At 38.7% G+C, this 25,245-nt stretch overlaps 3 protein-coding genes across 8 annotated transcripts in view; all 3 read right to left on the minus strand.

The window, feature by feature from the left end:
- The window catches only part of ccdc149a (coiled-coil domain containing 149a), a 14,330-nt gene extending 2,072 nt beyond the window's left edge, over positions 1 to 12,258 (minus strand). The window contains exons 1-12 of one of the 4 annotated variants that reach the window (XM_024288496.2): positions 11,902 to 12,258; positions 10,557 to 10,658; positions 9,680 to 9,718; positions 9,444 to 9,551; positions 9,232 to 9,348; positions 7,735 to 7,907; positions 6,893 to 6,965; positions 6,709 to 6,793; positions 6,077 to 6,221; positions 5,872 to 5,948; positions 4,482 to 4,514; positions 651 to 749 (exon numbers count right to left, since the gene is read on the minus strand). In XM_024288496.2, coding sequence (XP_024144264.1) covers positions 651 to 749; positions 4,482 to 4,514; positions 5,872 to 5,948; positions 6,077 to 6,221; positions 6,709 to 6,793; positions 6,893 to 6,965; positions 7,735 to 7,907; positions 9,232 to 9,348; positions 9,444 to 9,551; positions 9,680 to 9,718; positions 10,557 to 10,658; positions 11,902 to 11,952 — 1,102 coding nt within the window. In that variant the 5' untranslated portion in view covers positions 11,953 to 12,258. Of the gene's footprint in view, positions 1 to 650; positions 750 to 4,481; positions 4,515 to 5,871; positions 5,949 to 6,076; positions 6,222 to 6,708; positions 6,794 to 6,892; positions 6,966 to 7,734; positions 7,908 to 9,231; positions 9,349 to 9,443; positions 9,552 to 9,679; positions 9,719 to 10,556; positions 10,719 to 11,572; positions 11,737 to 11,901 lie in introns of those variants that run through there. The other 3 variants (XM_024288494.2, XM_036216583.1, XM_024288495.2) reach the window with 3 other exon arrangements.
- Positions 12,259 to 12,403: 145 nt separating this feature from the next.
- On the minus strand, positions 12,404 to 18,956 carry LOC112156217 (serine/threonine-protein kinase ppk4). Of its 3 annotated transcripts, none has more exons than XM_024288424.2 (7): positions 18,835 to 18,956; positions 16,621 to 18,560; positions 16,005 to 16,171; positions 15,707 to 15,927; positions 15,467 to 15,596; positions 15,291 to 15,391; positions 12,404 to 14,221 (listed from the first exon to the last, which is right to left on the minus strand). In XM_024288424.2, the coding sequence occupies exons 2-7, from the start codon at positions 18,539 to 18,541 to the stop codon at positions 13,990 to 13,992; spliced, it is 2,772 nt and encodes a 923-aa protein (XP_024144192.1). In that variant the 5' UTR covers positions 18,542 to 18,560; positions 18,835 to 18,956; the 3' UTR covers positions 12,404 to 13,989. The 3 variants fall into 3 exon arrangements, with proteins under 3 accessions (XP_024144192.1, XP_024144194.1, XP_036072475.1); XM_024288426.2 differs by having other exon boundaries at positions 16,621 to 17,883; positions 18,835 to 18,954; XM_036216582.1 differs by lacking the exon at positions 12,404 to 14,221 and adding an exon at positions 14,257 to 15,113.
- Positions 18,957 to 19,200: 244 nt separating this feature from the next.
- Positions 19,201 to 24,577, minus strand: lgi2a (leucine-rich repeat LGI family, member 2a). The gene is made up of 8 exons (XM_024288435.1): positions 24,405 to 24,577; positions 24,212 to 24,283; positions 23,643 to 23,714; positions 23,037 to 23,108; positions 22,876 to 22,947; positions 22,631 to 22,800; positions 22,364 to 22,528; positions 19,201 to 21,154 (listed from the first exon to the last, which is right to left on the minus strand). Exons 1-8 carry the CDS (start codon positions 24,575 to 24,577, stop codon positions 20,337 to 20,339), a joined length of 1,614 nt encoding a protein of 537 aa, XP_024144203.1. The 3' UTR covers positions 19,201 to 20,336.
- Positions 24,578 to 25,245: the final 668 nt, after the last annotated feature.

Genomic DNA, 25,245 nt, shown 5'->3' on the forward strand with positions numbered 1-25,245 from the left:
ACGTTATTTTTTCTGGATTTTTTTTCTCATTTTGTCTCTCATAATCGAGGTTTGATTAAAATTACTTGCAAAATTGGTGGCTGACTAAATACTTTTTTTGGAAAGATTTGGAGTCATAACATTTTGGCTGTAGAGCAAATAAACTTGCCTGATTACTCGTAAACGCAGAGTTTTAAAAGCCCAAAATCGCATTTATGGGGGTTTACATAGACTTTTCATTGGAAGTGGCCGCTTGAACGCGCTGTGCCGAGTGCGATGTGGACGTGACGCCCTTCATCTCATCACAGTAAAAGCTTACTGACCCATATTTATGGAAGTGTCGCCAAAAGAAGGTTAAAAACTGCCATCTTTTACCCACACACGCATAAACAGGCAAGAAGAAAGCAACATTAGCTCAAGTGGCATCCATATTTATGGCAACCCCCTTCCCCCCCATTCACAGCAGAAGTTTGTGAATGTCAGTGGGCCAGAATTTGCTTCACATTTCCAAAATGCCATGGCATTTGGACAGACTGCACCAATGAGAAGCAGAGAGGAATCGGGGCGGGAAGACGGAGGATGCGGGTTAAACTGAAGAGCGCTTTACACACTGTGGCTAATTGCGGTAATTACATGCAAAGGTTTGGGAATTTTTCCTGCCGCTCTCACACCTTTAGGCATCTGCCCTTGAGCCTGGGCGCTTGGTTGGGATGGGGTCGGATGCAGCTCGAGTTGAAGGTTTTCGTTCAGAGTGATGCTGTCCCGCGTTCCTGTAGGTCCAAAACCAAAGGAAAAAAAAATGTACATTTAAGTTTTGTCAATAAAAGACAAATTGTATAAAAATGAGATGAATGAAATGGATGAGGAGCATCTTGAGTGTTTCACAGCATACAAAGACACTCATGTATGCATTGCAGTGCTCACAGGAAGAGGATCCGGCTCCCTATCATCTGTCTTCATTAGCAATGGCTGTACGCCTCTCAGGCTGACGCCATATGCTACTCATACGAGACTGGTGCACTATAAACCAGACGCCACAAATATACACACCACACTATATGCACATTGAAAAACACAGAGGCATGTAAATGAGCCGCACTCGCTTTCACAGAAACTCTGAATAGGCAGAATATTTCTCTGACTTTTCAAGCGTTTGGCACAAAAATAAACAGTAAATGGCGAGAAAAAAAATGGATGACTCGGTGACATGATGCATGAAAATCATGAATGGGGAACAGAAGCCATAATGCTGAAAAAAAAGGGAGTCCATATTTTTAAAAGATGCTCAGATCAGACTGAAGTTCTATTCAGAAGATGGAGGTTATAGAAAGTTTAAGAGAAAATAAATCTTTTATTGTGATTAGATCTTGAATTTGAGGTTTTCTGCAATTTAATTTTAAATTATTCACATACAGGAATGCCTCAAAACTTCAGTGATCGTTCATTATTTGTTCAAACTTGCCACTGGGCAAGTATTATGTTAATGACTGCCTGGTGGTGAAGAAGAGGCTGGGATGAAAACAAGACATTTTAGACTTCTGAGAAACAAAAAGCTTTGAAAAGATAATTTCATGTCGGTGTAGTGCTTTATTCTAAGATTTTGCACAGATATTTTAAAATGATTTTTTAACACGACAACAGCAAGTTGCTCCAATAAAGAAGTAATTTGGTAAAATAATCCTAGCAAAGATCCTAGCTTCTTTTAGGCTAACCTGTTAGAAAAATCAATTTTGGTTATATATCGTGATATTTCATTTGGAGATACTTGTATCTATTTTAAATGTTGACAGATTTTAGTTTTTTATCTTTGCTTTCTTTGGATATGATTGACTGTAAATGAGAACTGGACCGAGTCAGTGTGACGTCACCCGTATGAAACGGCTTACCTTCCATCTCCAATGTAACCAAGTCAACTCAGTCGACATGTTGGAGCCAAACAAAGTCACTAGGCAGTGATTGGTTGAGTTTGGTCTGAGTCATCATTTCTATGGCAACCACTCTAGCCAATCAAAAGTGAGCTTGTTAGAAGTTCACACCCCTACCTCTTGAAAATGGGTTCTCTCAAACATTCCACATGAAACCACATACTTTTACCGAGGCATCTGATTGGTCAATTTAGAACCAATAATTTAAACTACAGAAAAAAATATCTTGATTGAGTAATATCTGTTTATTTCTTAATAGAAGTAAAAAAAACTCTATGTGAATGTGAATGCACATTTTATTGTAAGAAAATGGTAAAAAACAGTTTTATTTACAACACTAAGCACTGCAACATTTGTTCGTAATAAATTAATTAAATATTGTCTTGTCAACATTTTAAATCGATACAAGTATCGCCTAATGAAATATCGTGATATATTGCCTAATCGATTTTTCCTTACACCCCTACTAATGACTGCTGCTCGTCACCCAACAAAAACAATGAAAAGACTAAACACTTCTAAAACTAGACCCATTAAAACAGGGCCTGATGTGGCCGTCGAGAACATTACTCTTATTATCTCTAGCTCTAAGTTTGTGCTTTCTCCTGCTAGCTTACAGCCCAATCTAACATTAGCAGTGCAACAAAGTGGTGATTAATATTGGACCTATTGAGCTGTACAGTTTCTAGCCAGCTTCTAGATGACAAAGACATACATAGATCTAGTGTAGTAGGGAACTTGTGGTCAGCCGAGCAGATTTTCTACGATCTTTTTCCAACCGCATTTCTCGTCTGCTCCTGATTTACACCAATTTGTATAAAAAGATACTTAAAAATGTCCTTTTAAGCTCAATTTCCCAAATATATGTCCTCCATTTTCAGAAAAAAACAAGAAGATGGTAAAAACAGCAAAAACACTTTTTTTTTTTATCAGAGTGGGTCTTTAAGTTCCAAAGTTCCTATTTGTTTAAGGGTGTAACGTGATGTGACACCACAACTCACCAGGTCATCGACACCATCACAGCTATGCACATATGTGTCAAATATGTCATTCAAAACCCAAACCTTCACTGGAATGTCTTCCTGTTTAGCTTTAGGGGGAAAAGTCTTCTTCTGCACAGGGAAATGTCAGTCACTGGACCAGAATCCCGCCCTCAGAGGCTGATGCACCCTGACAGCCTTTCAGCTGCTATGTTACATCACTCATGGAGGTTAGGTGAACTTAAAGCTCAAATCAGTAGAATTTTTTTTTGATTATAACCTTTTTTGGCTCCTATAGACAATGGAGTTGTCTGGTCTTCAGAAAAGCAGTCATTCTCTTTTTATCTCTATCAGATCGACTGCCGATCACATTGGAGCTGCACACTTAATTCTCTTTTTTTGCCCAACTGTGGTGGACAGTGTGGTCGTCAGGCACTCTGGGCCCCTCGCCTACAAATTCCCTAATAACGGCACATTCCCCTAAATGTGTTTGTAATGTGGGCAATCATTTTCAGTAATGGATGCTTGTCAGTTTTATGGCACAGAGAATGACGCTCTCGTGACAGGACACCTCCATCCACCAGCAACCCCCTCCACTCTCCAGTGGGGTTCAGGAATGGCACAACGGCTCCCTCTAGTGGACAAAAAATTATTTATGGCTAAGGCATTGATTTTTTTAGGAGGATTGGCAGATTTTAAGAGAATCTGATTTTAAAAAATGTGTTTTTAACATGTTTTTGTGGCATTTTTTCTGTTGATGGAGGACTTTTATAAAGAAAATTAAGATTGAAATGGGATTTATGGTTATTTTTTTATTCAGGTTGGTGTGAATCAATAGCAGGAAAATAAATAGTTTGAAAAAGAGTGTAGAAGTGTCGTAGAGAACATGCTGGGTGAGCCACAAACTCCCTGCTCCTCTTAGACAGCTTTCAGCAATGGACAAGGGAAAGGGGGCGGGGTTTCTCCACGCCAACAGTCCCACCCACAACTCATAGGGGTAATTTCTAATCAACTATTGTAGCTTTGCAGAAACTAAGTTCTAAAAATCAACAAGTATTTTGCCTAAAAACAGAATAATTATAATTAAAAAACCATTTGGAATGGTTTGAAAATGAATTAAAAGATTATTGGAGCAGTGTTTTTAAAAGGTTTGTCCTGAAAATGTCCTGATGTTTAAAATAAATCTATATGTAATAGAGATTTTTGTAAAACTTTAAGGATAAATTAGATTTTAATATAGAAAGAAAGGTTTTAAAATTAAAAGCAGTTATTATTTCCTCAAAATAAGAGATTTAATTTAAAGACAAACAACAAAATATTGAATTTTGTCATCTCAAATTAAACTTAATTGAATGAAAAATTTGTCAGAATATATTTGTTAATTACATTTTTTTTATCTGAACCAGTGGAATGTGTGAGCAGGCACGAAGCTTTGATGGTATCATGAACAAACACAAGCGGCTGGCTGGTCATGGAGTCGACACGCTGTAAAAGGTGGGCATGAGGCGGGCAGCTTTCTGGGCTTCTGCCCAAATTTGTGTCTGCGTAACATAGTGGAGGACACGGACGGGTGAAGTGGGGCAGAAGGCATACATACTCCCAATTCCCACTGATACGTGGTAGGTCAAGCCTGAGACGCAGCCGGGGAAAAAAAGAGACACACCGTTATAAATAAGCGTAAACAACAGAGAGCAATTCATTAAATAAAAAAAAAAAAAAAAACAGAGGTACATTTTTTAAATTAGTTGTTTTTCCTGTAAAGACAATAAAACAATAAATTTCATTTGGAGTAGGAACCCAGTCCCATAGTTTATTATGGGATTGTAAACCTCTGATCTGAGCTTCAATAGGATGATATTATTGATATTCAGTTCAATATGGGTGAAATAAGGCGGGAGGTTTGTTCAGTCAGACACCACACTATAAAACATAAATTTGACCCTAAAAATACACAAATTTTAGCTTTATTGAAACCAAAGAAGCTGACTTTGACTGTACAGAAGATATTTGTGTGTTAAGATGAGGCTTTTAACATAAGAAACTTTGCCGGTGACACTTAAACAACACATGCTTTTGACAAACTGTAATTCTTCAAACGCTTATGCTATCAACGTAAATCTGGTGATTCTTTTCTCCATGTCAGAATCACCTGATTGTTTAATCCCTTAACTATCGTAAAGTGCTGTATATCAATGCCAGTCCGCTTTTCTTTAGTTTAATTAAAGCTAAATCTACGGTGTTAAAGAGTTAACCAGAGAAATAAATGAAGGAAAAAAAAACAGCCTCTAGTGGTCAATTAAGGAACTGCATTGCTAATTGGTTTGCGTCAAATAATAGAACAAATTATTATAACTTGATTTTGACCTTTATCGCCGCATCTTAAACATAAAGAGCGGAGCATGTATGTGGGTGTCTGTAAAATACAGAAACACACTACTACAAACTCACAGAGGAGTGTTTACATAAGGCTACACTCAGCTGGGGTTTCGAACGGCCATCTTATTCAAATATACCGTTATTTTTCATAATCTGAGGGAAAAATCATGGAATTAACTCACTTTAATGAAATCTGAAGCTGTACATTTTTACATATAAATAAATGTGTTTTTTCCGTCACTTTGCATCCCCAAAACATCGCTGCTTTAGAGGAGATCTGCATGGAGGAATGGACCAAAATACCAGCAATAGTTTGTGAAAACTGAATTTTTTTTGCATACTTTTTGGAATTTACAGAGATGCTCATTCACTTACGGAATAAAGGAACAATTGTAAAGGTCATACACAATATTTAACTAAAGTGTTTGTTGCTGAGGGAGAGACGTCAAACGTGGACATGACGTTGGCGATGTAAACATTCGTACTGATTGATGAGTGTTGTATTTTTTGTGTCAGGACAATGGAAACGGACCAGAGTAAATCAGGTCAATTGGAGGATCATGTCAGGATAGTATTGGAGACCATTTAAAATACTTGTCCTATTCGCTCACCTGGAAGACTCCATAAACCAGAAACCTCTAAGGTCCTGAGCTTCCTTTCCAAATCCGACACCCTGTTACCCAGAATCCTGCAGACCAGAGCAAAGAGTCAGACTTCTTCAAACCGGTGTATCTGTACTGGATGTTTGCCTTCTAGGAGGAGTTTGTTTTTCCTCGACAAACATTGGAAAGGAGCCCCGCCCTCAGGGCCTCCTACCTGTTCGTGTGCCTCTGGTGCTGGATGACCAGGTTCTTCTCGTGGATGGTCTCCAGCAGAGCAGTGGCCAAAGACTTCAGGTCTGAGATGGACTGAGGAGTGAGAGGCAAACTGCAGCCCTGCTCCTCCAGGAGCATCTCCTGGACTGAAAAGTGGAGAAGAAATTATAAAAATGATATTAAAAAAGGAGAAAAAGTGAAGATTTGACAAACCCCTGACATAAACGGAAAAAAGAAATGCAAACTGTGAGGAAAGTTGAAAATAGATCCCAGAGAGAGCAACGTGATGTAGCTAACAATGGGGAGGAACAGCATGACAGAGACAAAGCACAGCTGGACTGTGAGGAGCAGGCGTCTGCGAGTTGACGCTCCCCTAACTTTAACTCCTCAGCCTACTGTGCTGCTTCTGCAAGCAGCTGTCAGTCATGGTGGCGGGCTCATCTCGCTGCCCGCGGAGCTCTCCAGAACTCGGAATACAATTAAAAACCTGGCTGATGTCCAGGTGATGACTCAAAGAGACGAGGTTTAAAAACAAAGCATTTATGAAGCAAAAACACATGAGAGACTCTTTGTAGTGTCTTAATAAGCGGTTGTGGATTTGGAAGGAAATTCAAAAATGATTTTTTTTTTTACCTTGTTTGGCTGAGAGAACACCAGTGAGGGGGTTGCTACTTGATCTTCCATGTGGGCCGGAGTTTTTCCTCCTCTCAAGGGCCGTCTGCAATGAAAAGAAGAAAAAAAAAAAAAAAGGAGCTCTGTGAATCCAAAACAAAAGCCTCAACCTGCAAATAAATCAAATAAAGTAAAAGAAGTCTACCTTGTACTTCATGATGTTAGATTTTAATAGGGTGACCTCCTCCTGCAGCTGAGTGAAGCGGTCATGCAGATACCTGAAAAATAACAGGGAATATAACAGCTTTAATGGAGTAGCGCCCAGTGATGGATCGGCGACCCGTCCAGGATGTATCCTGCCTTAGCCAAACAGTGGCCAGGATAGGCTCCAGCAACTCCAGATGGGGGAATAACAAGTCCAAAAGATGAATGGATGGAAGGAACAGTAGAACATATTAAAAAATTGCAAATTTATTTAATTTTGTGGCCTTCCAACAAGCTCACTCCTGATTGGCTAGAGTGGTTGGCATAGAAACAATGACTCCAATCGACTCATATCAATCACTGCTTATGACTACGTCTGGCTCCAACATGACGGAATCTGTACTGCAAAAAAATGGCCAATTAATTAGCTTCATTTGGTTGAAGCCAGACCCGGAAGTAAGCCATTTTCGGTGGTGGACGTCACGCTTGACCGATCCAGTTCTCATTTACAGTCAGTGATTCTAACTCAATGGTTCAAGGGTTTTCTTTTTTTTTGGTTTATTAAATGAAGCTAGAATACTTTTTTTTGTTTTTTTAACAGAGAAATTAAAGAAATCATTTGTTTTGTACAATATGTTCTCAAAACTGAACTGAGAATTACAATAAAAAAATGGGGATACTTTGAATAAGAAGAAATTGAATTACTTTGTTAATTTACGTGGAAAAAATGAAACTAGAATATTTTCATGATCCAAACATGGACTCAAAGAACAAATTTGTGCTGAATGGGATAAATATCAACATTTACAGGAAGCTGAGGTGCACAGAGAAACTTCTACTTACCGGTTTTCCATGCAAAGAGCGTCCACGTCGATGATGCGAGACTCGTGGTTCCCCAGAATGTGGTTGAGTTCAACGTTTAGTCGGTCAGCCTTCTCTTTGAACACGTTGCGTTCTGCCTTCACGTCCTGGAGCTCATCCGTCAGGGCCTTGATGGAGTTTTCCATTTCTTCCATCTAGGAACAGGAATGGAGAAAAGGTCAAATATAGTGCAGGAAAATAGTATTAGATCTAGTTCTGTCACAAACAATTATTTTAATAGTCAACTAATCACCGATTATTTTTTCCGATTAGTCGACTAATTGGGTCATGGGCAAACTGGATGTAAAGCACACATCTTAACCATCATTAGCTTTAAACCAACTAAAAACCAGATACAGAGCATTAGCTGGGATAATGCTAGTGTGAATGCTGTAAGCTGAATTCGGCCGCTGAAGATGCTAGTGCTGAAAGCTTCAGATGCTGAAATTGATAGCTAAAAACGTTGAAGCTGATAGCTGAAAATGCTGAAGCTAATAGCCAGCTAAAATATGAGTTAAATGCCCAATTAGCCTGAAAAACTGGAAAAAAAGCCTGAGTTAGCCAAAATAGCCAACATGTAGCTGAAGTATTAGCTAAATTTTAAAATAGCCTAAAAACCTGAAAAAAAAATCCAAAATTAGCCAAAATAGCTAGCATCCAACTGAAATAGTAGCTAAACTTTTAATTAGCCCAAAAAACTGAAAAAACTAGATTAGCCAAAATAGCTAGCATGTAGCTGAAATATTAGCTAAACTCTAAATAGCATAAAAACTGAAAAAAAAATCCTAAATTTGCCAAATAGCTAGCATGCAGCTGAAATATTCGCTAAACTCCAAAATATCCTAAAAAACCTTAATAAATGGCAAAATCGTCTAAAAAGCTAGCATTATGCCATCATAACTTTCCGCTTTACTACACTCTGACTTCATACAATGTAAAGTTACGACTAATCGACTATTAAATTAATTGTCGACTATTTTAATAGTCGATTAGTCATCGATTGGTCGACTAATCGTGGCAGCCCTAATTAGATCCCTTGCTGATTTTGTAGGTTTGCTGAGAAGACACAGCAAGATTGCAACTTTAGAGCTCTTAAGAAGTCTCATAGAAGGGTGATCTTATCTTTTTTCTTCTTTGTTTTCCTCATCTGAGCTGATATCTGACTAAATAGACAGCTCTGATATTGCTGTACATTCTTGTTACACTTCGTAATGCTAGCTTGAGGTTGCGGTGGCTGCCTGTAAGCTAGCGGGAGACATTGCAAACAGATGGATGATGGGAAGCGAGTGATCCCGCCCGCACCACTCAGAGATAGGCGAATTTCTAATGAACTACTGCCGCTCTGCAGAAACTATGTCCTAGAAAACAAAACTTTTAAAAAAGGGTTTAGCTAAAAACTGCATAATCATAGTAGGAACGTTTTGAAATAGATCAAAAGACGATCAGAGTTGGTCTTTAATGTGATTTAAATCTGTTAACCTGTAGCCCAGCTCTCTCCAGCTGGCAAACCAGGTCCTCCCGCTCATGGGCCGGAAAGTGACGCACCCCAACTTCATCATCCCCCAGCCTCTGTTTCGTAATAGTCATCCTCAGAAGCTAGAAAAAAAATTAATTAACAAAAAAAATGATTAATATAAATTCTAAATTTGTTACTTAAGTGTACATGTCTACGCTTGTGTTTCCGATCACACCTTGTTATCTCCTTGAGCCTCTGCAAGCCTCTGAGTGAGGTCCTTCACCTCCTCAGAGAGCTGTTTCACTCGTTCTCTAGAGTCCCTCAGCAGCTGAGCCAGATTCACCTACGGAGGAGGAGCAATCCACACATCCCATGATCCCTCTTTTCTCCATCAGTTCAGCCACATAAATGTGAAGGTTGGTTATCCAACATAATGCAAAGCACATGCCATCGTAAAACATCCTAACTTACTTGATTACGTTTTTCTGGTGGCAGAGACGGATCACCATCCTGAAAACATATCATGTGACATATGTGGTAGATTAAACGTTAGTTTATACAACATGTGTGAAATTTTCTTGCATTTTTCTTTTAATGTTGACAAAAAAAAAAATCACTTCTGTATTCTGGGAAACCTGAATCTTTTTCAAACTAAGGTACACTTTTTTAAAACTGTAAAAACAGAGAACCCCTATGGACTGTACTAATTATATGTAACCTCAGGAACAAATAAACTTAATAAAATATTATAAACTCCTTTTTAATTATATAATCACAGCCTGCGAGATAAATTTCATACTAAAATTAACTTATATGTTTATAAGTTAAATTCTAACTAGAGAAACTGGTTAACACTCAGGTTTTATTAGCTTTTCTTTTGTCAAAATTAAAAAAAATAATAACTTTAACTGCTGGACAGACTCACATTTTCAAGCTTCATTGTTTTATTCACTTTTCTGACACCAGATTCTGCGGGAAACTACAGTGCTGAACACCCTATTTATCTGTTATTTTTGTTGTAACTAGGACTTTATTAGCCAAGGAAATGAAGTCATTAACTATGTCTGATTGGCTATTGATGATGTAAATGGTTAAGCCTCCTGGAATGATTGGTGGAGACAAATTAAGGGGTTGAACTTTTTCTAAAATGAGAACAACTGGCTGAAGCTGCAGCAAAATTGAGGAACAGAAATCGAATAAGTGCAAAGAAAAAGTATTTTAGGATCTTTTCTAACGACTCAGTGTGAAACCCGGTCCTGTTTGGATGAACACAGACCTGAATGCTTTTTAAAACTAAGTGAAATTCAATATTCTCTTATGGTACACTAGTTGAAAAACACCGACTTACAATGAGTTCTCTGTACTTCTTTTTGAGTCCTTGATGGCGTTCTCGCAGCTGGTTGGCCATCAGCTTGTACTGGTCTCTCTCCTGTTGACAAGTGTCCAACTCCTTGGAGAGGATGAGCAGAGCCTCTTTCTTACTGTCCAACTTGCGCTTACACACCAAGAACTAAGCCAAGCAATAAACACAGAAGCAATTTTAAAAAGAAAAACAGTCTTTGCTGTGCATTTATTATGGAGATTGCTGCACTAGATTTTTTATTTTATTTCACTGGTGAAACCCATTCTAACATGACAGCCAGCCCCTGTGCATTTATAGAAAAACACTGTAGCAAGTCTTAAAAAATATGCTTTCAAAACGTATGTCCTCTTTAAAACGCTAAATCTGTACATAGATTATGAATAAGTTCATATCTTACCAAACTACACCTTTTATTCCGTGTTTTTCTAAGAAAGTGTCAAATAAAAAATAGCACTTCTAACCACCACCGATAGGGGGCGAAGCGAGCAACATTGCATTCAGTCTACGCGAAAAGAATTGAAGAAGATTTTTAACATTCATCAAAGGTAAAAAGAAAATATTTGATCATTTTCCTCTCGTTTTTTTAGATTCAGTCGTGACTAATTTTAAATTCCGCAACTTTCTAAAATCTACTATTGATTATCAATAAGAAAAAACATTTCTAGACCAATAATAAAGCGATTTAAAAAGCAAATTTAACCAATTTCTAATTTAATAATTTATATTGTGGGATTTTGTTATTCAAACTATATTTTGCCACATTATTTGAATTATTTTAAAGATTTGAAATAGCAAACCTAAAAATAATTGGAAACAGGTTTCCCCCCAAATTATTTAAATTCGTATTCATATTTCGATATGTGCTTTTAAATCAAATAAATTATTATTTTTTATTGTATAATTTTAATTGGATCATCTTTAATGAAGAAAACATAACTAAATCCTATATCATCCTCATAAAAAAGCTTGTTGGGATTAGACAAGAGCAGAAACATAAATACCTTATTTTTTTCGGTGTACCGTGAAGTAAACGCTACTAGGTTGACATAATTTTGAAGCCCTTTTCAACCAAAAGCAGGTTCATTTGGGCCCACATGTGGGTTACATCTCCACATTAAAGCCCCCGGGATCCCTGTATGCGTGGGCAGGTGTGCGCCAATGTTGTCGGATTCTATATCATTTTAAAAACCGACCTTATTTACTACAAACTAAGAGGTCGCGAGGATGAGCAGCGCGGTTTAGTTTGAATAAACAGCTGCAAGCCAGCACTCGGACGCTGCTGCCATATGGACCAGCAGCGGTTCGGTCCGCGTCGTCTTCTTTCGCTTACCTCACTTACGAGTCCCTGCCAGTCACTCTCACTTCTTTTGGAAGACTGCATGACTATAAAAATAAATTAGCAAAATTATTTTTTCTGGGGGCACTAACTGAAAGGAGCTGCCTCGCCTGCTGTGTTTATTAAGCAACGTCACTTTGTTTAGTTTAGACCGTCAAAATAAAACAACTTCCGGTGAAATGCTAAAACCATTTCATATTAAAAGCACAAATGTCTGTTTGATCATTGACATGAATATCTATGGTTGTAGTTTGTTAGTGCTCCTAAATGTACAAATCGGGTACTGACACAATGCCGCCTAAGAAAGGTGAACCTGGATATAGAAATAAAACAACTTCTGGTAAACAACTAGTTTAAAAAAACAAAAAAATAAATTTAGCACAAAATGCCTATTCTGCCCTGGTGATATTCCACTTCTCAAAACCGGAATCTAAAACAAATTTATATTTTTTATTTAATAAAATACACAACATTGATGTTTTAAATAATAGGATAATGAGAGGCAACATGTCTTATTTATTTTTTTCTTTAGAAAAGGACAAAAACATACATGACAGCTTAATAATTTGCAACAAGTGATGCTTTCTTCTTTATCATAACAATAAGAAGAATTTTACAATTTTGCTTTAAAATTTCACAACTAGCTGGATGGATCTCCCTGGCCCTTGAAAACATGCCAATCAGTGAGAGCTAATTCGCTGTGGAATTTAGAAAACCTCACAAAAGTTATATATATATTTTTAAAATAATTTAAGAGTGAATTAAAACTGTGATTTTACTAATTTGTCTTAAAAATCTAAAACTTAAGAGAAATGAAATCAAACTCAAATGAATAAAACAATAAAGAAGTAACTCATTTTCTGTGCAAGTTCCCAAAAACGCTTTCAAGCATTGAATTTTTGTCAAACTCTTAACATTACATTCAGCTTATATACTGCTGATGTGGCAATTGTAATAAAACCATAATAAAATGTAAAAAAATATAAACAAATAGTGTTTAGTTGAAAATTCTAATACACATCAAGTTTTAAGCCACTTTTAGGGCATCACATACAGGAGTTTTTCTCATTTGTTTAAGTAACTTAAGGAAATGGATCATGCAAAATAAAAGTTTAGGAGTTAAACATTGCATGATTTTTTTTCTTGATTTAGAAAAGCTGGTTCCTTAAATAAAGTTTTAAAAACTTGATTTTTATACCAGCTGCTTTCTGTGCTCAACAGCATTTTTCACAAACAATCATTACAAGGAAAAACTGCAGTGAACTGATACACTTAGCAAAATAAAATTGGATTAAGGATAAAAAATTCACCGCAACAAACAAACAAATATGCAAAACAACTAATGGCAAAAAGAAATGCCATTCATAACCACCATTTACCTTTTAAGGCATTATTAATGTGCAACCCAGCTTCAAGCACAGCAGGTATGATGAATAAAACAATTCTTTACATAGTGTTTTTCTTCCTTTATCCCTTTAAATTCCACAGGAAAAAAAACACAAAGTAGGATTATAGATGTCTATCTATAAAATAAACTCAGTTTCATAGAAAACGGAGATCTGATCTCGATTAAAAATTTAAGAAAATATGGTGATTTTGACACATTCTGCAAACTAAACTCGCAAACATTTAAAACTTTTAAAAGTTTTTAGACATTCAAGATATTTAATCAAGTTTGAAGTTGTTTTAACGTATCTTTGATCTTTTTTTTTTGCCTCTTCCTGCACCTACTTTTTAATGTATTTTTATACCTGTTTTTTGCAATATCTTGTGTAAGTGCAAATAAATAAAATCTAAATCGAAGTTTTTTTCTGATACTCAGATCAGTCACTATTTTTTTCTTTAATAAGAGCTATCATCTTGTTTTTAGATTCTGATATAAGATTTCTTGTTAGATTAAAAATAATTTGCTACTTGGGCGATTCATATTACTGCATTCTAGTGATTTTTTTCTTAAGGTTAGAGTTCTTTTCCTATTTTTGGACAACAGGAGACACGGGACAGGGAAGACTGACAATGGTCTACTGGAAATAGAACATAACCTATGAAACAGGAGATCTTGAAAGGTGAATCGGGATATAGCTATATGTCCTTCAAATCTCCCGGTTGAGACTCTTGAACTGGAACACTTGGATGGTCCAGATCTTTTGGTGTTGTGGGCGGAGTCACAAAGGCAGATCTGGAGTCCTCTCTCTGAAACATCTCCTTTAAGGGAGTTTCTTCATTCCATCCTTGGGCTTTAGAGAACTTGTAAATACACCCGAACAGATCAGGAAACAGCGTCAAGACATCGATGAGGGCTGCATCCTTCTCACTGTTTAGAGACAAGAACATTTTTAGGCACATTTAACTGCTGCCATTGGCAGAATGTGAAAAAATAAACCTAAACTAGAAAAGTTGCATTACCTGCGATAATGCTAGTGTGAATGCTTTTTGCTGAATGTGGTCACTGAAAATACCAAAGCAATTTACTCTAACTGCTGAATAATATCCTGAACGTGTTGAACCTTTTGATACCAATATTGCATAAGTTTCAAAGTGCACAAAGAATTTGAAGAATTTCTAATTTCTATGTGGCTGAAAATTCACATAAACTGCATTAAATCTTAAAAATGGTAAAGTTTATAAATGCCAAAGCACAAGCAAGACTGCCCTGAATGTGCTGAATATTTTGATACCAGTATTGGATATGTTTCAACAGTGAAAGTTGCAGCTTAGTGCAAGTTTTTTGAAGGATTTGACACATTTTTCCAAGTTATTCTCCATGGGGCTTAAAAAAAAACATTAATTGCCTAAAATTTTAAAGCCAGAAAAGATATGAATATCAAAAGTACAAGCAGTAATGTCCTGAACAAGCTGAATGTCTTAATACCAAGATTGCTCACATCGCTGAAAGTGGGTTTTTTACATGCTGAAAACTTTCAGAAAGGAGCAGAAGAATCACTATAGTGAGAATACTTTGTAAGCATTCACACAATTAAGGGGTTATTCAGACTGGACTTATGTGGTTAGCTCAAAATTAACCAGAGTTTGTTTTCCTCTGATAATCCAGAACAGATTTTCCGACTGAATACACCCAAGCGGACCCTGGTCTGGGACCAGGAACCGCTCTTGGACCCATCTTTCGAGGTAGCCTCGAAATTCCTGGCCAATCACTGAAGAGATCTTTAGCCATGGGGTTTTGTTTACAAGCTTTAGTTCGAACCCTGAATGAAGACCAAACACAGGGTTCAGTACTCAGCCAAATTAAGTGGTCCAAACCAACTGACTTTTCCAGTCTAAATGGAGAAACACTCACATTTAAATATTTGCTTTATTAAATTCAAGTCTTTGATATTTTCTTGCAGCAGATCTTACATCCCTTGAAATATAGCTAAACTTACTAGTGCACGTGGAGGTTGCGTATGAAGCGCAGTAATCCGAGTGTGGTTTCTGGATAAGCTTTTCCATTACCATCCATCCTTCTAACCAGGTCTTCTGGAAACTGTTTGAAGGGAAAACAAATGTTTTAACTTTTCAAAGTACAAAAGTAAAGCTAGTGCATGTACGTAGCACTCACCCTCTGTTTCCATTGTGTGAAGGATTTGTTCACAGCAGAACTTTCCAGAGAATCAATCAGTTTCTGATCTGCTTGTCGACATTTTGCAGCCTCATTCCTGTTACCGATGCGCTTCAGGTATTCCAGTTTTCTTTAACAAATAAAACACTCATTCATGCATTAAAGTTCATAAGCAATGGATTGGTATCAACAATTCAGTAATGATTAATGTGTAATTTAGACTTTTGCTTGAATTCTTACATTCTAGAAGACCAGAAAAAGGGATGACCCAGACATGTTTCCACATTTGGTCTTCTTGTTGGATCTTTATTTATCATCTGCTCAATGAGGTCCCCAGCCAGCAAATCTTCAACATGGTCCAAACTGTAGATGCCCTTGTAAATGTTGAACTCACATTCAACTGATTTGCCAAATGGATGGTGTCCACTTGAGAGGATGTAGTAAATCAGCATCCCCGCCACCTTAAATATGCACAAAGAAGTATTTCTCCACGCATTCAGAAGTTCCTCAAACAAGTTTATGGAGCAAAAATGCTCACCTGCACATCAGTGTTTGACTTGTAAGAGATTTTACTTTCTTCTTGTCCCAATGTCTCTGTGGCCATCCAGCACTTTGTTCCTGCGCTCACCGTCCGCAGAGTCGTTTCATTTTTGCACAGGCGTCTGCTGATGCCAAAGTCAGCCAGCCGTGCATTCCTTTTGACGTCTGTGGACAAATCAGGAAGAAAAATTTAAAAGATTCACTTCAAAACAAGGTTAATGTTTTCAAATCATAGAATATCCAGATCATTGGTATATATTACAATGATCCATATGTTTAAAAAGTTCATTTGAGTACACATTTCCAAGGACTTTGACTTTAAATTAAAGTGTTTTTTACATATATCCTATAATGGCATCATTTATATTTGTGAGTTGCTGAATCAGGAACCTGAATTAATTTAAGTTGCAAGTTAAAAATATTTATTTAAAAATGTTATTTTCAATTTTTTTCATCAAGTCTTGCAAAATAAGAGACATAAATACAATGAAACCAATTACAAGTACTACTTAGCTTTACCTCTTACTACTTAATTTCATAATTGTCCTAAGGACCATAAATACCAGTATAAAATAAAGATATTAAAGATAATAAATGAATTAAACATTTCTTACCAATCAAAACATTCTGCGGTTTGAGATCTCTGTGGAGAATTTGAGGATTTTGACAGTGAAGCACCTCTAAACTGCGGAGAAAGTCACCAACAAGTTTCTCCTTCATCTGTTGATCGTCGACATGGTCTCTGATGTATTCCTCCAGGCTGTACTCGCAAAGTTGGAGGGCGAGATAACCAAAGTTTTGGTCTTCTGCTGCATCGATGTACCTCACAATTGATGGGTGATCGAGCTCTGGAAGCCGCAGGATTCCTTCCTCGTTCTTCAGCACTTCGTAGTTACTTTTAGACATTCTCTTGATGGCGACCTCTGTCCCGTCGTCTCTTAGCCCCAAGAAAACCTCTGTCCCGTCGCTTCCCTTAGCGATGCGGAATTCAGCATCATTAACATAAATGATGCTCCCAATCCTGCAGACTTTGCCGTCATCTGCATCTACAAGCCGTTTTAGTTTGTCATTCCACCTCTTACTGATAGGCAGCCATTTTCTGCCCCAGGGAGGTTTGACATACGTTACCTGGACAGGTAATGTTGTTGTTAACTGATTAGCTGAAGAAGCATTGGCCTCATCGTCGGGGTTCTCCTGTTTCTCCATGTTTTTTGACTTGTTTCTCTTTCTCTTCTTCTTTTTCTTGTGTACAGCCGGGCTGGCCATATCTGCAGAGTTTGGGTCAAGAAAGTAATTCTTCAGGCGTCTCAGCGCCTCTTTCAGTTTGTCGTTTGTCGTCATCTCTGCAGATATCAGTATGTTATCAGGCACTGAAGAAATCCCAACTGACTGGAACAAGTCGACAGGATTCACCACTGAAAGTAAGTTTGCAAAAATGCCATAGGCGTAGGCCCTGGTTGTGGAGGGATGCGGCTCATTTAAGAAAGGGGCAACCTTCTTGCTCAGACTGTCCAAAAACGAGACATCCCAGGAGCTGATACCTTTGGATTTTTGCGTTATCACATACAGTGTTTGTAAAACTATTTCAAAGTTCGCAGGTGGGTCTTGTCTCTGCATGACAGCTACCCGGCTATCAGCCCTTTTCTTTGAGCAAAGTTCATCCAGCAGTTTGGGAATAATGGCCAAGGCTTCCTCATTAGGTATGTCATCCATTGTGCAGAAAACGACGTGCAAACTACAAATTGCCCTTAATAAGTGTGACTTTGGTATTTTTCCAAAACGGCTGACAGCACTTGTGATGTAGACATCCAACTTTTCTGTTTCCTTGAGCCATTTGATACTTCCTTGGCTGTATTTTTCCTGACCTCGTCCAGAAACTGTGAAAAGAATTTCAATCATGGTCAAATGAGTCGTAGGATCCTCCCAAAACATGTGGCTATCAAAGTCTTTCAGGACTCTTTCAGGAGAGTTTTGTTTTAGTGAAATCTCCAAATCCCAAAAGGGTTTTATTTTGGAGCAGAGTTCGTGTCCTTGAGAGGCTAAGTCAGAAATCTTCTGAACTAATATTTTTAAGTTGTTATTGCTGAAAGGAATCAAAGTTGACTGTGCACCAGCAGAGAGGAGACATCTCATAACGTCCTCCCTGTTGTGGACGGCAGCAGGCTCCAGTGGTGTTACAGGACCCAGGTTTGGATTTGCTCCTGCATCCAAGAGTTCTTCCACAAAACAGAGGGGTGTATTACATGTTGACACAAAGTGCAAAGCAGTAAAGCCTGAGTTGGATGTTTGATTTGGATCCGCACCTTGACGCAGCAGATAAGTGAAAATATCCTTATTATGTTTGTAAACTGCTGCAATTAGAGGAGTTATGAAATCTTTGAGTTGTCTGCATGGATACAACTCATCCATATCGTTGTCCCTTATTAACTTCTTGAACTTTTTTAGGTTGTTGCTCTGTATGCACTCGATGACAGGGTGTGTCTCTGTCGGCACTGGCAGTGGGACTGTTAGCTGGACTTGTGTGATAATATTCATGTTTCTGGGATAAGATAACCTAAAGGGAGACAAAATGTCGTGTCTTAAAAATGTTTTTAAGTGTCAAACAAAAACATAGACAGTCACCAGACGTACAACTTAGTTTAAACGTTAACCGCAGCAGTTTCGGACAAAAACAATTTAATTGAGCCCTAGCCTAAAGAGCTATCAAATAATGACACTACGGGCGTGGTCCAATCCTTTAAAAAGCAGTCAAACTCGGCGACATATCACGATAAATCATACCATCGAACATCAATTCTTATCGAATAAAATGAATAATATGGACTCACCTTTTATTTATTCGCCTTTCTATTATAGATATTCCCGCAATAACATTCAAACGCTGTCTTAAGTTTCGCTTCTTCCACCGTCTCTGACGTCACCAGGAAATACGTCTTTTCTTCGAACGAGTTGTCATAAAGCAATTGTGTGCGCTACCGCCACCTACAGGCAGGTGGTGCATAAACGCAGGGAAGTCATAAAAACACTATTTTCATTTATCTCAAAAGTGTTTATATCTTTTTGCTTTATTATCTATATTACTTACATTAACATATATTTATACATACATTTATTCATAAATGTATATACTTAAAATGTAAAAAAAAAGTTAAATGTTCCCCCTAAAAATGTTAACAAAAACCAAAACAGTGGAGTTGCTTTTATAGACTTTTATTTGAATATCCAAATGAATAAACTTACAATAATTTTTTAGAATAATTGACATTCGATAACTAAATCATACAAAATCAGTTTAAAACTTGCATATTTTTTTAATAACCGCAATGCCATTCATTTTGTTAGTAAAGCACTAGAAGACGTCAAGTTTCTCTAGAACTAGTTGTTTTTTTATGTCATGCCCTTGAAAGCTGCTGTAACTTTTTGTTTTTATTTTGCAGGTAAGTGCAAAGATCTGTAGTGACATTGCAAAAATCATTCCAGAATTTTCTGTACATTTTGTGAGTCGTCCACATTCAGGTTTCTGGAAAAAAAAAAAAAAAAACAGGATTTGTTTTCAGTTAATCTATTTACACTGAGTTTCACGCAAGGCCTCTGACTTCAATGGTGAGGATTTAGTAAAGAAAGAAAAAAAGTAGATGCCCTTCCCTGATCAACAATAACTTTTACAAACTACTGCAGCAGCAAGTTTTAAAGACTCAAAAGTCGTAAAACTAAAAATACTCACCTTCTGTAGGTTTGCATCAACTTGATCTCTCTTAAAAAGAGCAAACCGTTAACATTTTTAGAAAAAGGCTGCATGTAACACAGCCTGTAGCACCTACAGTTACTTTAACAGCTAAACAACTACAATCTAAACATTTTTTAATAAAGATTTGTGCTTTCAAACTTTTCTTCAACGGAAGATAGGGGGTGTGATGCTTCATCACGGCCAGAGGGAGGCACTGTGGAGCCATCAGAGCACACCACTCCTGTAGGGCAAAGCTCTGTACATTAATTACCACAAGCTGTAACGAACATGGAGGGACAACCTTATTTTTTCTCCAGGGGGTTTTCCAGGAGTTTTATACATATAAATCAAACAAAAAAAAAGGACTTGAAAAAAAAGGGTATTCTTATTATCCATGCAATTTGGATATTTTTTCTTGTAAACTCCTAAAGTTTGAAAATGTATGAGAAAAACAGTAAAAGGCCTTTTGAACAAAAGGTAAGATGCTACCTGACCTAGCTCTTCTCTTAGCGTATGTATTTATTTTGAACGGTTTCTCATTTTTTTTAAAACCTCAATCTTCTTTTGTGGAAGACGTTTGATTCCTGGAGGGAAAATAAGGCCTCACAAGCTCAGGTCGATGAAGATGTGTTCAAAGATCTTTGTGTTTCCCTTGAAGCTGGAAGAAAAGATGAAGTCCCTGCGGTCGGTGGAGACCACCGTAAAGGAGCGCGGCGCTTGGATGTACACTTCCTTAAAGCGCTCGAAGAGTTTCTTGTCCTCGTCCCAGAGATAAATCTGCGAAAAAGTGTAGTCGCTTCCCAAAGCCAGGTAGTGCCGTTCTTTGAAGGAGAACGGCTGCAGGGTCATGGAGCCTCGTGAAGGAACTGCCTGGATCTCTGCAAACTGCTTGGGGCTCCACCGCAGAACTTTGGAGTCGCCGATATAGCGCGTCAAAGCCAGGTACAGCTCCTCCTTGATCCGGAAGTGCTTCACGGCCACTACGTCCTCCATGTTCGGAATCTCTCCCTGCTGGACGAACTTCTGGTTGCTCCGAATCCACTGGTAAATCACAGGAACCTGAGAGCGGCTCGACAAAATCAGATGGGCCTTTCCGTCCAAGTTCAAGAACTCTGCATCTGTGTCGCGGAACCACTCGTGAAGAGACTGATACGAGTAAAAGCCGTTGTCGTTCCACTTGTAGAGGGTGGAGAGGCCTGCTTTGGAGCTGTCCGCAACCACAAAGAACCAATCAGTGCCAATCTGGAACACCTCGATGTCGTTGGGCTTGGAGATCTTAGTCACTTCAATGTCCTGGAACTTGTTGAAGCGGCTTTGGTCATCGTCAAACTTGTATATGTGAGAACCTCCGAAGAGCTGAGCCACAATGACAAACACCTCATCCTGGATGACAACCGACTTGCAGCTCACAATGGACTGACCTGAAAGGCACAGGAACCATTTAAGGAAGAGTGGAACCCAACCAAAGCAATAAATCAGCCACCCAGTGTGTGCAGGTTATCTGAAGTGGGCTGAAATTGGGCGAAAAAGTGAGTCCTAAGCATTGACAGTATGTGAGAACTGGACCAAGTGTGATGTCACCCACAGAAAATGGCTTATACCCTGCTTGACCCAAATAAAGAGAATTAGCCAGGTCAGTTTATACCTTGAATTAAAGAAAGAGTATTATGACAAGTACTACCCAGCCAGCAAGGCCAAGTGAGCCCCATATGGTTGAAAATGTGGGCCCCAAATGGGTTTGTCCATAGTTTCCGTGGTGGCCCCACCTGTGTTTGCCCACATTAGCTTAGGTGGGCACTCAGTGAATAGGCCTGATATGCTAGCCAGCTGCCTGGTGGACAATGGCGCTCGCTAGCTCGGTACAGCAGAGCTCGCTAGCTCAATACAAGGGAGATCGCTAAAGAGAAGCTTGCTAGTTTGATATAATGGAGCTTGCTAGCATGCTGCAGAGGAGCACGTAGCTTGCTACAGAGGAGCTTGCTAGCATGCAACAGCAGAGATTGCTAGCTCCCTACAGAATAGCTTGCTACCTTGTTACAGAGGAGATCACTAGCTCTCTAGCTCACTACATGGGAGGTCGCTAGCTCAATACAGCAGAGCTCCCAAGCTCCATACAAGGGAGGTCGCTACAGAGAAGCTTGCTAGTTTGAAACAGCGGAACTTGCTAGCATGCTACAGCAGGGCTTGCTGGCTCACTACAGAGGAGCTCACTAGCATGTTACAGCAGAGCTTGCTAGCTCACTACATGGTAGGTCGCTAGCTCAATACAACAGAGCTCACTAGCTCACTGTAGAGAAGCTTGTAAGGTCGCTTCAGCAGAGCTCGTTACTTCGCCGCTGTCCACTGGGCGCCTGGCTAGCATAGTGAGCCTACTCACCGAGTGCCCACTTAGGCCAATGTGGGCAAACACAGGTGAGGCCACCACGGAAGCTGTGGACAAGCCCATTCAGGGCCCACATTTTCTGCCACTTTTAAACCATACTTTTAAACGCCCGCTCTGCAGAAACTATATTTGTGATTTTGGCTAAAAACAACATAATTATAAATAAAAGACTATTGGGAACACTTTTACAATAGATCAAAGATGATCAGAGTGGGTCTTTTAGTGGAGCTGAAGAGTCTATGTTTACCTGTGATATTATCATATGTCCTGAAGTTCATTTCAATGTGGTCCCACTGGAAAACCATGCAACTCTCTGTGGTTGGAGCAGCAATCGTCACGTAGACGTCATTCTTGTAACTGAACGTGTCGACCGACAGAGACTCTGCGTCCAAGGACTGATGCAGGACGAAATCTGTAAAACAAGTTCAGCTTTTAACCAACAGCCGGAGGTGAAACCGTGTCACAAGAGCCTCTAGCTGGCAGGTTCTGAGCCAGTCAGACACGAGTCTCTCACCCGTGGAAACGCACTCGTCGTGCAGGCTGTTCATGTCGTTGAGGCGCTTGTCCTTCAGGTCCTCCGGTGCGGCACACAAGACATCGGATACGGTGGCGTTGGTGGTCTTCAGCCACGACATGAGCCATTTTACTCTGCAGTCGCACTCGAAGGCATTACCTCGCAAGTCTCTGTGAGACAGGAAAGCATGCAGCTGAAGAGTTGATAAAACAACACAAAGGAACACTCTAACAAGGAGAACTCACAGCTCTATCAGCGAGTCCAGGTCAGCAAAGAGGTCCCGAGGCAGAGCTTTAATGTTGTTGTTTGCCAAAGACCTGAAGGCAGAAAATGAATGAACAAATGGAATCAGAGTGTTCTAATGGGTTTCAAAAGCACCATCTAGATAAGATGACTGGAAACGTACAAGTGAGTCAAATCCCTGAGTCCTCTGAAGGCAAACCTGGATGTAGTCTCCAGCTTGTTGCTCTCAATGAACCTGTAGATTTGAGACAAAGACATGAGAAAATGACAGTTCTTTATGTAAAGTTTGCAAAATGTAAAAACCAATTCACTACATTTGAGTCAATTGGTGATGAATATGTGCCCGGAGAAAATCCACACATGCACAGGGAGAACATGCAGAAAAGTCCCAGCTGGGATTCAAACCACGGCCTTCTTGCTGTGGGGCAAGAGTGCTAACCACTGCACCACATACATAAAATTCACTCTCCTCATAATTCAGTTCAAACCTCAATTTTTGAGACATAGGTATGTTTTGGTTCAATGTATGGGTTTGCTAAGAGACATTTTTTAGTTGTCTCATATTAAGCCGGGTGCAATGTGAAAAAAGCAATATAAAAAATATTGAATTTAGCACAACTTGTGTGTTTCTTTCGACAAATCCACAGCAGGGATTAAATAATTAACTTTCCCCACGATCGTATGATATAATTCAGGGTTTGTTTTTTTTTTGTAAAATTTCCGTGCAGCTGCATCATCAACCAATATTTTCCAAAAATGTAACACTTACAGGTACTCCAGATGTGGTAGACCTGAGAAAGCATCATCCCGTATGGTTGTTAGAGAATTGGAATTCAAAAGTCTGAAAGAGAAACAACAAAAGTTAGAAGTAAGTGATTATTTTCAGTATATCATAAAATCCACAATTTAATTCAAAAATATATATAGATGCAATAGCAGTTTGAATTATTTTAAATCCTGAAAGTCCAAACAATCCAAATCAATGGCTGATTTGTTTAATAATCACATTTACTCATCATTATAAAGCTACTAAGGTTTAAGCCTGGTTTTGCTGACACCAAAGCTGTCACATCAGTGGAGACAAATTATTAATGCGCTCCAGTAAATACAGTATGGATCTGCACTTAAAGCTCCTGATCACACTCAACATCATTCATCTTCAGATGTCTAATCATAAAACAGCCTCCTGTACTGAGTAACTTCCAGACAGGGATGACTGCATCACTGTAGCATGTCCAGCTTTCCTGTGCAGATCTGCAACTGTCCTTTTTTTCTGTGGATAAAGTTGTGATTTGCCGCAGAGCATCAGTGCAAAGAGAAGAAAGCAGCTGTTCTTACAGCAGCTGGAGGTAAGGCATGTGAGAAAACATCCCTTCCTTGATCTCAGTGAAAGTCCCATTGACGATACTCCTGAAAAACCAAAGGAAAAAAAAGGTTTAACTTAACCGATTTAAGAAAAAAAGAGAGGTATAAGTGCACACTGGTATTGCTGCACATTCCCCTATAGATTTAGAAGCCCAGGCGTACTCACAAGGACACAATTTCGCTGGGAGCGATCCTCAGGATATGGGAGGACCCGACGCAGATGATGGACTCCTTGGAGCAGCTGCATGTTGAAGGGCATCGGAAAGCCCGCTTTGGGTGAGCCGCTTGCGACAGGTAGCACAAACACAACAGGGTCCAAACCTTGAGAGCTGGCGGCATGTTTCCAGGCGGGCTTGCATGTGTGATGATGAAGGCTGAGAGAGCGCGAGGAAGGCAGCACGCGCGCGTTTCCACCCTGCGCCGCCGTGAAATGCTGCACTGACATCAGCAGATCAGCTGCAGCTCCTCTGTGGACGCCTTCACCGTCCAGCACCGAATCAAAACAGGGGGGCATCCTTTTAGTTCATTATTTAAGATTATTCCATAGTCTGACCATTTATTAGGATTATGGATAACAGGTTAAAATATTACTCCCCCATATTTTGAGATTAATCCATAATCTGACTATTTATTAGGATTATGGATAACAGGTTAAAATATTATTCCCCCATATTTTGAGATTAATCCATAATCTGACTATTTATTGGGATTATGGATAACAGGTTAAACGTTTTCCCCACATAATCTGAGATGAATCCATAGTGACAATTAAACTAGATTAAGAAAAACGTTAAAAAAAGGTTTTCATTATTCCCCCCCATAATTTGAGATTAATCCATAATATGAGCATTTAATAGGATTAGGGATAACAGGTTAAAATAGTTTTGCATATTTTTTCCTCATAGAGATTATACAAGGAAATCAGGTGAGAAATATTGTTCTTGTTAATAAAAACATTTTGTTCGTTTTGAGTACATAATTTTTTGTTATTAATTTGAGATTACTAC

The sequence above is a fragment of the Oryzias melastigma genome, linkage group LG18 (genome assembly GCF_002922805.2).
Source record: "Oryzias melastigma strain HK-1 linkage group LG18, ASM292280v2, whole genome shotgun sequence".
NCBI lineage: Eukaryota > Metazoa > Chordata > Actinopteri > Beloniformes > Adrianichthyidae > Oryzias > Oryzias melastigma.

Excerpts from the sequence above, each read along its gene's own strand:
- LOC112156217 (XM_024288424.2), bottom strand. The coding sequence starts at position 18,541 with ATGAATATTATCACACAAGTCCAGCTAACAGTCCCACTGCCAGTGCCG. Across the intron at positions 15,392-15,466 it reads TCACACAATGGAAACAGAGG|TTTCCAGAAGACCTGGTTAG; the intron begins GTGAGTGCTACG and ends CCCTTCAAACAG. Across the intron at positions 14,222-15,290 it reads CGCAACCTCCACGTGCACTA|TGAGAAGGATGCAGCCCTCA; the intron begins GTAAGTTTAGCT and ends GTCTCTAAACAG.
- lgi2a (XM_024288435.1), bottom strand. The coding sequence starts at position 24,577 with ATGCCGCCAGCTCTCAAGGTTTGGACCCTGTTGTGTTTGTGCTACCTG. Across the intron at positions 24,284-24,404 it reads CCCAGCGAAATTGTGTCCTT|GAGTATCGTCAATGGGACTT; the intron begins GTGAGTACGCCT and ends TTGGTTTTTCAG. Across the intron at positions 23,715-24,211 it reads ATGCCTTACCTCCAGCTGCT|ACTTTTGAATTCCAATTCTC; the intron begins GTAAGAACAGCT and ends TTTCTCTTTCAG.